Source organism: Macrotis lagotis, chromosome 3 (assembly GCF_037893015.1).
Source record: "Macrotis lagotis isolate mMagLag1 chromosome 3, bilby.v1.9.chrom.fasta, whole genome shotgun sequence".
Lineage (NCBI taxonomy): Eukaryota > Metazoa > Chordata > Mammalia > Peramelemorphia > Peramelidae > Macrotis > Macrotis lagotis.
The window spans coordinates 213319895-213336444 of record NC_133660.1 but is presented as its reverse complement, the minus strand read 5'-3'; the positions used below and the strand labels follow the sequence as shown (position 1 = coordinate 213336444).

The following is a 16550-nucleotide window of genomic DNA, read 5'->3' as shown; positions in this document are numbered from 1 at the left end:
GATTATCTAAGTTTATAACATATAGTGTTGGTCTTCTCACAGAGAAGTAAAACGGTTTGAGGGAAAGAATACTATTGACCTTGGCCTTAACATTTAGATTCTAACCTTTGCTCCACCCCTTAGCTAACCAAGCCACTTTAACTTACTGAATCTCATTTTACTCATCTGTAAAATGAAGATAAAATTCTCAAAGAATTGTTGTTGTTGAAGGTGGTAGTGTGTGTTTAGATAAATGTGTATAAATATGTATAATATGCATGTATAAATATCTTTATCTATAAAGTGGTTTCTAGTAAATATAAATACATGCAATTAATAATTGTTTAAAATTTATTTTCTTTATCAGAACCATTTGGGAATGTTTTCTACCCATAACCTCTTCATAAATGAATGAAAGTCCTTTTCCCTGATGTCTCAACTACAAATACAAACCAAATTTACCTGCTGGCAAAGTTTAAAGCAAATCATGTCTCTACTTTCCATTGTGCTCTTTGTGTTCAAGAAAAAAATTCCTTATATCATCCAGCTCCCTCCTGAATATCAACTGATGATGCAAATCCTTTGTCTTTTGTTTTGCAACAGGTGTTAATTCTTTCCAAGTCTACATGGCATATAAAGATCTCTACCAGATGTCCGACAGTCAGGTAATCATCTCTTATCCCCCAGGCTTTCCGAGTCAATTGTGAAAATTCAGTGGGAATATTTACATCTTAGAAATAGCCAATACTATGGAAATAAACCATAGAGGCCTTGGTTTATTATTTTGTTCATTGATTGGACGTAAGAAAGTGATGGAGAAAATATTAATAATTCAGAGTAAATCTCAACATATTCAGATAATTAGTTGTTAAGAATTTAGTATTACATCCCTAGACAAGACACATATGTTAGATTTTATACTGAGAAATTTGCCTATAGTTTAACTGTTACCATCCTACTCTTTTTGTGCTTTAATTAGAAGATAGAAAGTGAGAAGCATTAACACTTGTGCTCAGTGTCTTTCTCCTTTTCTTGTGATTGTAGAAAATAGCATGATTCAGGATAATTTTCATCACTGGCAGACATTATTCATAAATCAGACAATGAGATATCACTTTACTTTTATGAGAAATAAGGTATTTACTAATTGAATATTGACTTCAATAATTAACAAGAATTTATTACGTGCCTGCAATATGACACTCCTTGTATTTGGAACTGAAAAGAGTCAGTAGTTATAATGTGCTGTCCTGTGGAAGGGAACCTCATAGAAATAAGTGGGAGGGAGACAATATAGAACTTGAGACCATGGCAGACCCTGATTTACCTCCTTACTTCGAGGGCTGCTTGGCTGGACCTTTCTCTAGATCATTAATGTGCATCTCTGATGCTCTCCTGGCTTGTAGGCTGTTTCTAAACTGCCAGGATGCAGTGGACCCAAGGAAGTTCAAGAGCATAATAATTATCATCCTTTCCTGGCCAGTTTTCTGCTAGAAGTGAATTGCTTCTCATAATCATTTACTGAAACACTGAACTTGTATTAAGGAAGACCATCTATATCACACTAAAGAAATCATTTAGTTTCTCTCAGCTTCAACTTCCTAATCTATAAAAGGAGATATTACATGGACTTACAGGGCTTTTGTGAAGATCAAATGTTATAATTATGTAAAGTACAATGTAAACCTTAATATGTCATAAATCTTAGCTATTTAGTATAATATATATTTTGTTTATCAAAAAATTATTTTAGTAAATCTGCCTAGAACACTACTTTCTCAAAATATATACAATTTGGAACAAAGAAATCTAATGTAGAGAAATGGTATTATTTACATCAAGTTTCCTGAAAGAATTAAAGGAAAAAATAAGTTTTTTGTTGCAAATATTTATTAAAATATTGACTTTATTATTTAGGGTTTAGGCTCATTCTTACTTATTTTTCTTCAGCTCTATGAAGCATTCACATTCTTAAAAGGGCTTGGAGCAGTCATCTTAGTTCATGCTGAAAATGGAGATTTGATAGCTCAGGTAAGTAAATAATGGACCTGTTTCTTCATCCTCATGAAAAAATGGGGAGAGATAAGTCAAAAAGAACCTAATGAGTGACAGAAACTGGAACTGGAATACAATGATCAAATCCTGATGGTTCTTACCCTTGTTTTCCTTGTATTCAATAGTGGAGGAAGGAGAAAGGATGCGACAGGTTCACAAATGAGTGTCTACAGAGAATAAAATATGAGTTCTAATTTTGACCCTACCATGTGACCTTGACTATGTTCCTTTCCATGAGCATCTACTTTCCTGTTTGTAAAAAGGAGATAATAGTATTGTCCCTTTTAGAATAAGTGATAGATAATATAGTGTTATTTTTTTAAAGAATTTTTTCATTGTGGTTATTGCTTTCTTGGTTTATAATCTCAAAGGAAATAATGCTACTCTTTGTCAAAATAGACATTTTTTTCAACTCCTTTAGTATAAATTAGAAATGAGGCCCATAGAGAGTCTTTTACCCATTTTCTCTCTTTTAAAATATGAATAACTTAGAGATGTTTTAATTTCATACTTTTAAAAGGCTTTTTCCTTCTAACTTGGTGTTGATTTTGATCTTTTCATTAAGAAGTCAAGTTCAGATTATATAGATAGCAACTTTGGAAGTGATACTTGTTCCTTTCTGTTAGTTTTTTTTAAATTTCAGGTTTTATAATGTCACTTGGTGTTTGTGATCAAACTTCCCACTTCCTTGGAAAAAAAATTAACATCATATAGATCTGAGACATCTGGGGAGTTTTCATGCCTTTTACCTTTTTTTTTTGTTACTTGATCCCAATTCAAGTTTTTCCATCACATTTTCATCATTCTCCCCTTTGCATTGAATACTAAGGGATGTGCTAATTAAATGTGGAATGGCTTGATCAATCATTTATAGGATTTCTTTACTTCCTTATCCTCTGTAACAGATGTTGATACTTAAGATCAATTAATTCTATAGGGTCCTTTTTTTTTTGCTTTTACTCATTATGAAAGTTATCATGTGTGTGTTCAGTCCCTTTAATTGTTCAGGATCAAAATATGTGGGGTTCAAATCCTTGCCCTACTAGTTCATGCTAAGTATTTCCTTTGAAAAAATTGCTTGACTTCTATGGTTTTAGTTTCTCAATTGATAATAAAAGAGCTGACAAAATTGCTTTTGCATTTCATCATGTATCTAAAAACTTCAAGAGTATCCTATCGTGGAATTCTTGAACATTTTGCTTTCTCATGACATGCTGTGTCCTTTTTCCTTTGGACAAATGAAAAAATATAAATGAATGTCTATATACATATATATATATATGTATATATATACATGTGTGCATGCATAAATACAAATGTATACATACATACACAAAAACCTACCAGCTCCTTAGATTCAGATTCCTTATTTTCTGGTTTCATTTATAACAATAATATCCTTTTCAGTAGGATTACATTTCTCCCATAGTTTGCCACAGCAGTTAATTTAGCCCTCTGTAAAATATATAATATGATACATAATATATAATATATAATATATAAAAAATAACACTATAGTAGGCTATGAACTTGTCCCAAGTTTATCTCCATCTTTACATCGTTATAAAATAGCAACCACAATAGCAACAATGAGAGCAGCATCTGTGCTAGCAACAATAATAGAAGCAGTAGCAATATTAGCAGTAGCATAGCAGTAGCAGTGGTAGTCTTAGTAATAGTAGCAGCAGCAGCAGCAGCAGCAGCAGTAATTATCCAAATGGAAGTGGTAGAAAAAAATGAAAGAAAATAAAATGGAATTTTTGTAATTTGATTTGATCACATTTTTTCTTGTTTTCCAGGAACAAAAACGAATCTTAGAAATGGGGATTACAGGTCCTGAAGGACATGCTTTGAGCAGACCTGAAGAGGTAATGAAAAGTAATTTATTTTGAGTTGAAAACTGAAATTTTGTTATCTCCACTCACACACACAAAAGACATTTCTCAGCTTTGTTTTTTTCCTAATGGTCTTTAATGACAAGAGTTTGTTGGCTGACACAATTCAACTTCAGCTGTACCCTATACCTGCCAATATTCAAAAGTTTTAAGCTGTCCACATTTGCAACCCAAAAGGGATATCCTGCCAATTGACACAGTGCTCTTGATTGTACTCTTAACAATAATAATCCTTAATTATCTATTGAGTGCAGAGTAGTCTGCTAGGCCCTTAGAAAGATGCAAAATTTAGATATGATACCTGCTTATGGAGTCGAGTGTCTAAAGGGAAAATATGATATAAACTGATAGCTAAAATATACACTTAAAATTCAAATGTAATAAGTGTTTACCAAGTGCCTACCATGTGCAGAACAAGTGTCTGCTATGAGCCAGCTGCTGAGAGAGACCAAAATGTAAGCATCATCTCTGCCCTCTTTGAGTCTCCAGCCTAGTAGTGAGATAACCCACAGATATAGAACTAAGATATAATCTATAGATAGATGGATAGATAGATAAGCATATGTTGCATATGTGTGTATACATAGGAAATACAAAACAAAGTAACAGATGAAACCTGAGGGAGAAGGTCATTATCAGTTGAAAAATAGAACTCCTCTCTTCTCATCATGAGACCTTATAGTTCCTGTGACCCAATTCTTCAAAGCCCCATCCTCACTGTTGATTGACAGGCCAGTGTCTTGGCAGAAAGAATACCTGGCTAGGAGTCAGAGGATCTGTCTTCTTATTTGGCTCTGCCATGTGACTTTGGAAAGTCATGTTTTTTCTTTAACTCTCAATTTAGTCCCCAGGCTCTTCCTCTCTTTGAGAATCATTTTCTTTTCTCTTTCAGCTGGAAGCAGAAGCTGCTTTTCGAGCCATCACTATAGCCAGCCGAATCAACTGCCCTGTCTATATCACCAAGGTGATGAGCAAAAGTGCTGCAGACATAATTACCTTGGCAAGGAAGAAAGGTACTGACTTTACTTTCTCCTACCCCAATCCCCTACCTAGATGGTGTTTGTATGACTGGTCACAATCAATGGGGAATGGATGGTGGCTATCGTTGCCTAGTTTTCAAAGGAATCATCTTTCCATATTCAATTAATTTTCAGTTATTTCTGTTTATTAGGGGAAATGAGGACATGGATAATAAAAATATATAGCTCCTATATTTTTTGGAGTCAGTGGATGCTCCCTTTCAGATCTTTCTTAGGAACTTGTTAGTTTTCTAGAGGATTTGATAACTAGTGATTATTTCTGGGAGAGCAAACCCTGAGATTTAGGACACAAATATAGTAGAGTCCTCAAAGGTCCAACTGTGGCTTTATTGAGTTGACAATCCATCTCAAGGTGAGCTACCCTTTTCAGATTCTCCCTTGATGCTCTTAGCTGAGTGTCTCTGGGGACACAAAGCATTTCCTTTGAAAAAAAATAGTGTTCAAAGCAGGCCTTGCTGATACAGGAGGAGAACCTTATCCAAAAGGCCAAGGACTCCCACAGCATCCAGACCAACACAAGAAGTCCTGTTTCTTATCAAATCAGGTTAAGGTGTGTAATGGTTCTGGAAAAGTCAAGTGAAAAGGATTCTTTGCACAACATTCCCTTCACTATAACAAATGTAATATGCAAACCATGTCACCATTAATTTGGTGTTATAGTCCTCTTCATTTACAAAGGACAACTACTACCAAACTTGGTCTTCACTGACAGTGCAGAAAAGTGACTGTGTGTTTTACTGAACAAGAACTGCTTTGTAAGATTTGTCTGATAGTTTCTTCTCTCTCTCTCTCTCTCTCTCTCTCTCTCTCTCTCTCTCTCTCTCTCTCTGTGTGTGTGTGTGTGTGTGTGTGTGTGTGTGTGTGTGTGTAAGCAAGCATGTCCTCAAATTGGGCTACCTTCTAAGTCAAAGCTTCAAGCTCTATTTCAAGAGATATGGATTTTTTTCTTCTTTATACTTGGGAAAGAGGAGATGCTCAATAGACCGCCTGGAGGTTTTTGATTTATGAATTTTTGGTAAAAAGAATTCATGAGTAAGGAGCAGAGGAATCAAGTTAGTCAGGTTGTCAAAGATGGTGATCACAGGTGAGAAACGACCCTAGTCTAGTTATTCTAGGTAGACTTATACTTGGAAGTGTGGTCCCAAAGCTTCCATATACAAAAAACTAAGAGTTCTTTGGAGTGAGGGCATCTTTCATACCTGACTATACACAGAAGTGACACCTAGTTCAAGTTTCAGATTTCAGCTAATTGTTGGTGAAAGTGCCAATGAGAGGTGATATGGCTGGTGACTAGGGAGCTGGAAAGAAGGGAGAAAGATAAACGAACGATCAGTCCTTGGAATAACTAAATTTGCTTTTCATCCATGCCCTTGAATTTAACCAAGTAGGTATCATCAGATCCCTTTAAATAAGACTGAAAACTTTTGGGATGGCAATCTATGAAAGAGATTGTCATGACCAGTTTTTTTTTTTTTTAAATCTGTAAAAGGGGTCTTATAAGGCCTATATTACATACTGAAATGGAGTTTTGTGAGGAAAGAATTTTGTAGATTATGAAGTTATATAAAGCTATGTTATTACTACTTTCTTACCACTATCTCTAGAAGCATATGGATGGCTTGGAAAACAAATTTTTGGAAGTATTCACAAAGTATGCCGTGGTCTGGAGTCTCTTGCTCCAGAGGACCGCTGTTCCCCTTTCTTTGATATATGATTTCAGACTACAAGAGAGTTGGATGATCATGTGGTACAACTCCTTTTTTACAGATGAGGAAAATGAGGCTGAGAATTTTGTCTAAGATTACATAGTGAGTTGTTGCAGTTGTTATTCAGTAGTATCCAACTCCTTGTGACCCTTTGGACCATACTGTCCATGGGTTTTTTTTTTTTAGGTTTTTGCAAGGCAAATGGGGTTAAGTGGCTTGCCCAAGGCTACACAGCTAGGTAATTATTAAGTGTCTGAGACCAGATTTGAACCCAAGTACTCCTGACTCCAGGGCTGGTGTTTTATCCACTACGCTACCTAGCCGCCCCCATGGGGTTTTTTGCACAAGGATATTGATGTGGATTGCCATTTCCTTCTCCAGGGAATTGAGGCAAAAACAGAGGTTAAGTGACTTACCAAGGATCATATAGCTAGGAAGAGTCTAACACTAGATTTGAACTCAAGGGGAAGAATTTTTCTGATTCCATTCTTAGAATCCTATCCACTGTGCCAGGCACTTATATTAAGTGCTTTTTTATAATTATTATCTCATTTGATCTTCACAACAAGCTTGGAAGACAATATTATTATCCATATTTTTCTGATGAGGAAATTGAAACAAATAGAAGTGACTTTCCCAGAGTCTCACAGTTAATATGTATCTGAGACTGGATTTGAACTTAGGCCTTCCTAACTCCAGGCCTAATGCTCTATTCGCTATGTCATCAGAACCCAGACTTCTGATTCCAAGACCAAAGTTCTTTGTACTATGCCATTCTGTCTATGTTTCTGTACCAGAATGGATGTTTACAGTCTCTAGAACTTCCAATGATAATCACTGGCTAACCAGTCACTTTTCACTTTTTTAAAGTCACTTGGGTGGTTATTGGCACATAACTTCTACATTAGTAAATCATAAGAGATAGACAGGAGATTATGGAAAGTTAATTTACATATATATGTTATATTCATATATATATTTTATATTCACATATATATGAATGTATGTCTATTATCTATTTTAACCCATTACATTCTCTCTCATCCAAGGTCCTTTAGTTTTTGGAGAACCAATTGCTGCAAGTCTAGGGACAGATGGAACCCATTATTGGAGCAAAAATTGGGCCAAGGCAGCAGCTTTTGTGACATCCCCACCACTGAGCCCAGATCCCACAACTCCTGATTACCTGAACTCTCTTTTAGCCTGGTAAGCATCATTGAGTAGAACGTGCTAGCCAAAAGTGGATTGGGGGCCTGATAGGTGGAAAGGTAAAAATAAAATCTACTTTGGTTTGCCCTCACCCTCTTTTCCTCTATTCATCTCTTTCATCCCTTCCTTCCTTCTTTCCTTCCTTCTTCCCATTCTTTCCCTCTCTTTTTTCCCTTCATTTTGGAAACTTCTCCATTAATATTTTTATGATTTTATCTAAAATCAGATCTTTTTGAAATGAAATGTATACATATGTCTATGTGTAGTACAGACTCTGGACCTATAGTTTCATTGAAATAAGGAACTCCTACAGGAGGAAATGCACATCAGAACAAGAGGTAGAAAGGTGTGAGAACTAAGAAGGTTGCAGCTTGGGGATCAGGCCACAGCATGGGTCAGTGGAGTCCTCGGGGCTAGACTGGTAGAGGAGTGAGAAATGTTAGGGGATAATCACCTTCCAGTTATCAACCATATTAATTCTTATTCAAACCTTTCTCCATTGAGGATAAAATATTTCCCAGAAATGGGAATCTGAATCCAGATGACTAGTGTTATGTGTTTAGGAAGAAGGGGACTGATTATTTCTGCATTAGTGATTAAGGCAGGGCTCAAGAGAGTGACTATTAAAATAAAAAATTATTAAACCTTCACAGGACACCAATAGCATTAATCCATAGACAAATTGGTTGCTGGTTGTGTGCAATGCCCCCTGGTGGTCTCTATGTGGAAGGACATTGGGATACAGAAGCCATTCCCTGTGAAACTATACTGGTGCAGCCTGGACAGGAACAGCCCAAATGAAGGAAATACACCTCAAATTCTCAAATCTCATTTAAACCAATAATATGAGTCCCCTTTGCATCAGAATTTAAGCTTTGAGCATAGAGTAGAAACAGTGAGGTATTTGGAGTCAAAGAATCTTATTTCAAATCCCAGCACTGATATTTCCAACTCAAGCGACCTTGGGCTGGCCATCTCTCTTCCTTTTTTTCTCAGGTTCTTATTGTGTAAAGAAGGGGACTGAACCTCATAATCTCTTTCTACCTCTATGTTCTGTGAGCAGTTAACTGCAGCTGACAAACTGCATTGAACAAGATGAATTTTCCTTTTTCTTTTATCCTTTCCTTCCCCCCCCCCCCCCCCCCCCCCCCCCCGCCAATACTCTCCCTCAACATGCTCAGAAAAAGATAGACACAGACAGGAAACAACAAAGCATTAAGCCAGGCAAATCTGTAAATGCAATTGTCAGTTTGCATAAGTGGGACAACTAAAGAAATTCAATTGAAAATCGAGTGTAGTTGGTTAGAAGACCTGAGTAGTATTTATATAGTGTTTTTATATACCTGCATTGGTCTAGATGAAAACTCATTTCCCTTGTTCATTAGCAAGGAAATACCAGGTTTTATACTCAACAAACAATATTTTGATATGAAAACAATTCCTAAATAAGACAACTATCAGCATACATACATACATATATATATATAGTCAGTCACCCACAAATTCATTCAAATTGTCAGTCACTCCATTCTCAATTCTCCAACATTCTCCACCCCAATATTTATTTATTATAGCATCATGGATTTAAATAAGAAAATGACAATTTTTCAGATTAAAGAATTGAAGCCCACATTGGTGGAGTGACATGTCTGCTGAGGATCTTGAAACTGGTCAGTCTCTAAAGTGGAATATGAAAATAGATCTTCCTTACTTCCGGTTTAGCTCAATCCAGTCTACTACTAAGGATGGCAGATCTGTTACCTTTCTAAAGAGTAAAGACATCTGTCATTTATTGACCAAGAATATAAAATTGTGGTCTTTTCTCATTCTCAGTGGGGATCTTCAGGTGACGGGAAGTGGCCATTGTCCATATAGCACTGCCCAGAAGGCTCTTGGCAAGGACAATTTCACCCTTATTCCTGAGGGAGTGAATGGGATTGAGGAGAGAATGACTGTTGTCTGGGACAAGGCTGTTGTAAGTAATCCTCAAGATTCTTATTGATGAGCGAAGTCTAGGTCAATGTATGCGGCAAGACTATGGTGTTTTATAGTATTTATTTGGGGCCTCTTCTCTTCAAGAGTGTTCATAACATGGTTTCACCTGGAGTGGATAACTTGAAATCCTTATCGTTTGTGTAATGACTTAGAAATCTGCCAAAGGAATGAAAAAGCTGGAGCCCAATCCTTTAAAAAAAACCCAGTATCACCTAATGACATTAATTGGTCTCAAAAAACATGTTTTTAAATGAAACAAGCTTATAGTAGTAATCATTTACCTAAGACTCTATGACAGTATTTTTGGAGTTCCTGTACTAGTTTGGCCTATTGTTGACTTTCTGATGGATATCTCACATGACGTGTTGAACAATGTTGTGAGAATTCACAGTGGTGTTACACTGGGATTTGGTGCTATGCTGGTATTTGATGCCAGTATAGGACATCAGTTTATACAACAATGAACTTTGTGATATTGTAATGAGATCCAATTATCCTTTACTGCCCCTGGTCATGTAAGAATAGTACCAAGTAATTTCATAAGACGTCAGATCTTGGGAAATGTCAGAGATAAAAGTTCTCCACCACTTATTTGCTATTTGTATGTAGGGGAAAGTATAACATTACCATGTAGTCTTGCCCCTCCCACACTACTGACATTCACTTGCGTCTTATTCTTTCACTGAAAGAAGTTCATATCACCAAAAGGAAAAAAAAGAAGAAAAAGTTATTCTACCAAGGAAAACTATTGACACTTTACCAGCCTTTCTCAGTAAATTCTATTGCATATTGAATCCACCTGTACACTGACACCGTATAATGGTGTCTTATTGTTTAAGTGCTGACTTAGCTCACACTTCTTCAACATTCCTTCTTTCAGCATTGTGGTGTTGCTCTCTTTTATAATGCTAGCACATGGTTTAAATAACTAATTAAATGGCTGGAGAAATAACACAGCAGCTCCAAAGAAGGCAATTTGTGCTACATGATGGAGGAGCTTTGAGTCAATATATTTATGTAACTTATCTCATTTCATCCCCAGAATGATCCTAGGTGGTAGGAAGTACAGGTATTATTATCTGCATCTTAGAATCTATCAATTAAAAAGTGCCCACAATCTGCTAGGCACTGTGCTTAGTACCTATTAAGGAATGTGCATTAAGGTTACAAAAAAGAGGCAAAAGACAGTCCCTGCCTTCAAGGAGCTCGTAGTCTTACAGAAAAAAGACACCAGAGCACGGAAAGAGGAGAGTAGGGATGGCTAGCTGGTTCAGTGGTTACAGCACAGCCCCTGGAGTTAGGAGTACCTGAGTTCAAATCTGGGTTCAGATACTTAATTACCTGTTTGACCTTGGACAAGTCACTTAACCCCATTGCCTTGAAAAAACAAAAAAAGAGGAGAGTATTTACTTTAAGTCATATAACTAGTAATTACCAGAAACAGTAGAGCAAATATTATTAACCTCATTTTACTGAGAAGAAATCTGAAGGTAAGACACAAAGTTAGTAAGCGACAGAGCTGAGACTTGAACCTACATCTATTGATTCCAGTTCCAAATTTCAAAATCCTTTGGGTTATGATTCAGTTCAAACCACTTGTTTTGATTCAAGTGTCATTGTTTGTGTGTCATCAATCTTCTTTTTTGGCAAATATATCATTAAAGGAAAATTCTCTTTAGGCCACAGGCAAAATGGATGAGAACCAGTTTGTGGCAGTCACCAGTACCAATGCAGCCAAAATATTTAACCTGTATCCAAGGAAGGGAAGAATTGCTGTGGGCTCGGATGCTGATGTGGTTATCTGGGATCCTGACAAAGTGAAAACTATTACTGCTAAGAATCACAAGTCGGTAAGTTGGAGCTCTTTCAGCATGCCTTCTGGTTCAGAGCAGCTGGATGTTTTATACCTAGTAAAAATAAATTGCAAAATTGTAAGGTCGGATGACCAGTACAGTGGTGATGTCAAGAAAAAAAACATTTCTCTCCATGTTTTCAACAATAACTCAATATTTCATTAGCAGTTTGAGGTTTATACAGAGTCATTCTTGCAATAAAACTTTGGTGTAGGTAGAGTAAGAGTTACAGTCCCCATTTTATAATTGAAGGCACTGAAGCCCACAGACATTAAGGCCTAAGATTATCTTGCTAAAACCAGGATGACAGTCCCTTCCTTCTAGCTTAAAATTCAATGCTTTGTTGACATTGAAGGAACAAATTTTTACTGCTTTGATTTTTAAATCAAAGTAGAACCAGTGTGTTCCTATGTTATAAAACCTAGATCTTACTTGGAAGGTTCATGCAAATGGGGGTCTCAGTTGCAGAAAACTAGGAAGGAACTGTAATCTGGATGTCCTATTGGAATAATTTGATACCTTTGCCCACCAATATTACTGACCTTTAAAGTATAGAAGAGAATTGAACTCTGTTTTCTTAGGTCAATAAGTAAAAGAATAATGTTCACTTTACTAAAATTTTTATGTTAATCCCAAAGGCATATTTTTTTTAGGTTTTTGCAAGGCATATAGGGTTAAGTGGCTTGCCCACAGCCATACAGCTAGGTAATTATTAAGTGTCTGAGACCGGATTTGAACCCAGGTACTCCTGACTCCAAGGCCGGTGCTTTATCCACTACGTCAAAGGCATATTACTATTAAAAGGCACATTCCCTTTGTTGTTGGTTAGGCAGGACTTCATTTCTAAAAGATCTTTGAATTTATTAGTGCAAGGACCTAATCAGCTAAAGGAGCCCACTACCTTTTTGTATCTTATTTTCATGAGTTGTTATATGTGGGGGATATAAAAAGAATTAGACAAATGATAAACATTTTGACTTGTCTTGATCCAGTTAAATCATTAACAAATTAGGTTTTTGTTTACAGGCAGAACAACCCCAAAATAAATACCTGAGGATTTGATCAGTTCATTTTCATGTGGGCTTCCTTCCCTATTTGCATTGTTTTGCATCAATGATGTTTTCTGTTAGCATAAAAAAAAAATGAAGCATTGCCAATGGAAATGTTTGAAACACATTGAAAATGGTAGAAGTAGGAAATCTTCCTCTAGGAGTTACCTTCTTATGTTAAAGAGGTGATACTAGGTTCTTAGGGTTTATTCCATAAGTTCTGAAAGGTTCTCTACTGAGGTTATGCTATCAAAATCCTATCTAGATATGTACAGAGAGACACCCTGAAGGTTGACCACGAGGTGATGATTGTTTTTTTGACCACAGAAACTCATGAAGGCTTGTTTCCTAAGATATAGATGATTTGAATTCTGTTTTAATGAAGCAAGTATATTGAAGAGATCCTGGTTATTTTGAAGTCTAGAGGCCTATCATTCAAAGACTTCTACCTGGAAGAGTAGGATTTTTAAATGAGTTTTTAAAATGGGAGGTTGTGAAGAGGGCAGTTATAAGGAGGAAAATCTTACATGTAAGGAAGAGTCAAGGGATAATTTTATCACCAACAATGAACAGCATCAAATTCAGGCCAAGAATTTCTTGGATTATGTCTGGAAAGCTGTTAAACATCTATTACTCATCTTTTTTAAAAAAAATATTTAGGCTGTTGAGTACAACATTTTTGAAGGAATGGAATGCCATGGATCCCCTCTGGTGGTTATTAGCCAAGGGAAGATTGTATTTGAAGATGGAAATCTACATGTAAATAAGGGTATGGGCCGTTTCATACCTCGCAAGCCTTTCCCAGAATACCTCTACCAGCGTGTCAAAATAAGGAATAAGGTCAGTTTATAAGGAGTTTTTGGGTTAAGAGTTTGGGGTCTGTTCAACATGAATTGAGTGGGGCCCAGAATTCTCCAACTGGAGTAGAAGTCAAAGGATTAGTAGCAATATTTATGGAGAGATTTAGGTTGATAAGGTGTTCTACTAACTCCTTTTTTCTACTTATAAGACATTAGTGATTTGAAGATTACAAAAGAGTCATGATTTCTGCCTTCGAGGTGCTTGCCACTTAGCAGATATGTCATCTATAATAGCCACCATCAGTGGCCATTCAATCTACATAAGATGAGTGAAGGAGCCACCACCTCCTGGCAGTCATTCTACTTTTGGATAACTTTAATTATTAATTATGTTTTGATTTTTGTTTGTTTATTTTTTACATTGAGCCAGCAATATCTGGTTCTTTACCCATTTATCCACTGTTTAACGTGCCTGGCAAATGGTAGGTGCTTAATATATGCCTATTGAATGACCCATTTGTACTCATTCTATTCTGTAGTGCCAAATGAAACTCTAATCCTTTTTTTATACATACATATATATATATATATATATGTGTGTGTGTGTGTGTGTATATATATATATATATATACATATATATATATATATATATATATATATATATATATATATATATATACCTGTAAACAGCAACCATTTCTCTCCCTCCCTATACACAGTCATTTCTTTCAATAGATCCTTATTTGACATGGCTTTCGGGTATTATCATTTTTGACTCTTTGTGACAAATTTTGCTTCATCTTTCCCTTGATCTTGTCCAGCTGTGTTCCAGCATTTTATTGTGATAGCATATTCATTTATTTATACATTAAAATATTTATTGGATATCTACTATGTGAAATTTTCTGTGTTGGATGCCCAGGTTCTCTGAGTGGTAATGTGGGACTATTTAAGATGTTTGATCAGGGAAGGGAAAGTGTCAGAGCAGTAATGGAATGATTTAATTGATAGCTGTGTTAAGGAAAAAGAGAAAACTCATAGATAGGAAGGTGAGTTAGGAGGCACAATTATAATCTCAGTGAGAAGTGATGAGGGTCCAAGTCTTGGTGGTATCAATGACAGTGGAGGGGAAGGGGAAGGTGTGAAGAATATTTAGAAGGTTTAATTGACAGATTCCACAATTTATTGAATGTGGAGGGTGAGGGTAAGATAAAAGTTCAGGTGTGAAATGGAAATTCATTTAGACTAATCACCTAAATTACCTTTTACCTGGATTAGGTTGGTGCATTGCAAGGAGTTTCAAGAGGAATGTATGATGGGCCAGTCTATGATGTTCCAGCTACACCAAAATATGCAACTCCTGCTCCCTCTGCCAAATCTTCTCCTTCCAAACACCAGCCACCACCTATCAGAAACCTCCACCAGTCTAATTTCAGTTTATCAGGTAAAGTAGGAGACAGTAGCTCTAATTGAGGAACCTCTAAAAAAAGAAAGTTGGCCAACTCATTCATTAGGGTGATTTTGTTCTCATTTAGGACAGCAAGATGGCCGTTAATGGAGCAAGGCTGGAGTTGGGGAGGGGATTTTATCTACAAGTGAGAAAGAGTGAAAAGTGATTTAGACCAAGTCACCAAAGATGTAAACAGACAGACAGATAGACAGATAGATAGCTGAAAGATATTTTTAATTTTTTTTGAGAGGCTATTTGGGTTAAGTGACTTGTCCAGGGTAACACAGTAAATGTCAGAGTTTGGATTTGAATTCATGTCCTCCTGACTCCCAAACTGGTACTCTATTCACTGCATACCTAGCTGTCCCTCACCAAAAACATTACACAGGCTTCTTGAGGACTTATGAGATGCTAGTGGTCCAGGAATCTATGTTTCTTTTGGTGATTGTTTGTTTTGTTTTGTTTTTGCAAGGTAAAGGGGGTTAAGTGGCTTGCCCAAGGCCACACAGCTAGGTAATTCTTAAGTGTCTGAGGCTGGATTTGAACTCAGGTACTCCTGACTCCAGGGCCGGTGCTCTATCCACTGTGCTAGCTAGCTGCCCCTTGGTGATTGTTTTGAAAGTGCCCTCTATGAATGTATTCCATAGTAGACAAAGCTGAGGATTTACTCCTTTCAAAAATATTCTTTCCCTGAAGGCCAGTCTTCTGCTCCTGAGACTAAATACTAAATTGAACTGATCTCCAGAAAAAAAGACCTAACTTCTGTTGCTGGTCTTATACTCAGGGCCACAATTTCTTGATTGGACTTGCTTCAACTTGCAGGCCATTGTTAAACTGTCAGGAGTTCAAGGGACACCTCCTGGTCTTGATGAAGCATCAAAGAACTTTCAAGGAGAAAGATACAACTTGGGGTGTATTTTGGGTTTTATTTTAAGACTATGGACCTTTGGAATGTCTGTTTTACTAGAAACCTGAATTAGTTCTCTCATTTAAAATACAGATTTAAGGTAATTCATTGAAAACTCTGGAAGAGATAGTGAAACAAAACTAGTAAGAAATAGTCTGAATAGGGTTTAAAGTGAATTAATTGTGATTAATCTATAGTGATCCTTTATCACACAATTCCAAGTTCCAGAGATGGATTTAATATTTAATTTTCCTGGCTCCAAGATCAGCTCTCCATTTATTTTGCCTCTTACAAAACACTTTCCTTACAAAAGTACTATGTTATGAGGAGTGTATGCATTATTTTTCTTATTTTACAAGTAAGGAAACTGAGGTCCTGAGATGCTAAAGAAGTTTCTCCTAGACATGAATCTAGTGAGCATTACAGGTCAGATTTGAACTCAGCCTCCTGACTCTGCTTCCAAATTTCTTTCCACTATAGCACACTGGTAGTGAACTTTGGAACTTCTCTGCTATTTTGTAAATGGAACTTTCTCGATCTTTCCTCTTGCTCAAGAAAAACCCTGAAATGAACAAAGAACATTACCATTTCAGGACATGCTCCACCCTTAG

At 36.4% G+C, this 16550-nt stretch overlaps 1 protein-coding gene across 1 annotated transcript in view; it reads left to right on the top strand.

Annotated features, from left to right (window-relative positions):
- CRMP1 (collapsin response mediator protein 1) overlaps positions 1–16550 on the top strand; it is a 78783-nt gene that overhangs the window by 61623 nt on the left and 610 nt on the right. The window contains exons 5-13 of the mRNA XM_074227500.1: positions 583–644; positions 1930–2010; positions 3834–3902; positions 4822–4942; positions 7725–7881; positions 9718–9859; positions 11559–11729; positions 13442–13621; positions 14861–15026. Of these exons, the coding sequence (XP_074083601.1) occupies positions 583–644; positions 1930–2010; positions 3834–3902; positions 4822–4942; positions 7725–7881; positions 9718–9859; positions 11559–11729; positions 13442–13621; positions 14861–15026 (1149 nt within the window). The remainder of the gene's footprint in view (positions 1–582; positions 645–1929; positions 2011–3833; positions 3903–4821; positions 4943–7724; positions 7882–9717; positions 9860–11558; positions 11730–13441; positions 13622–14860; positions 15027–16550) is intronic.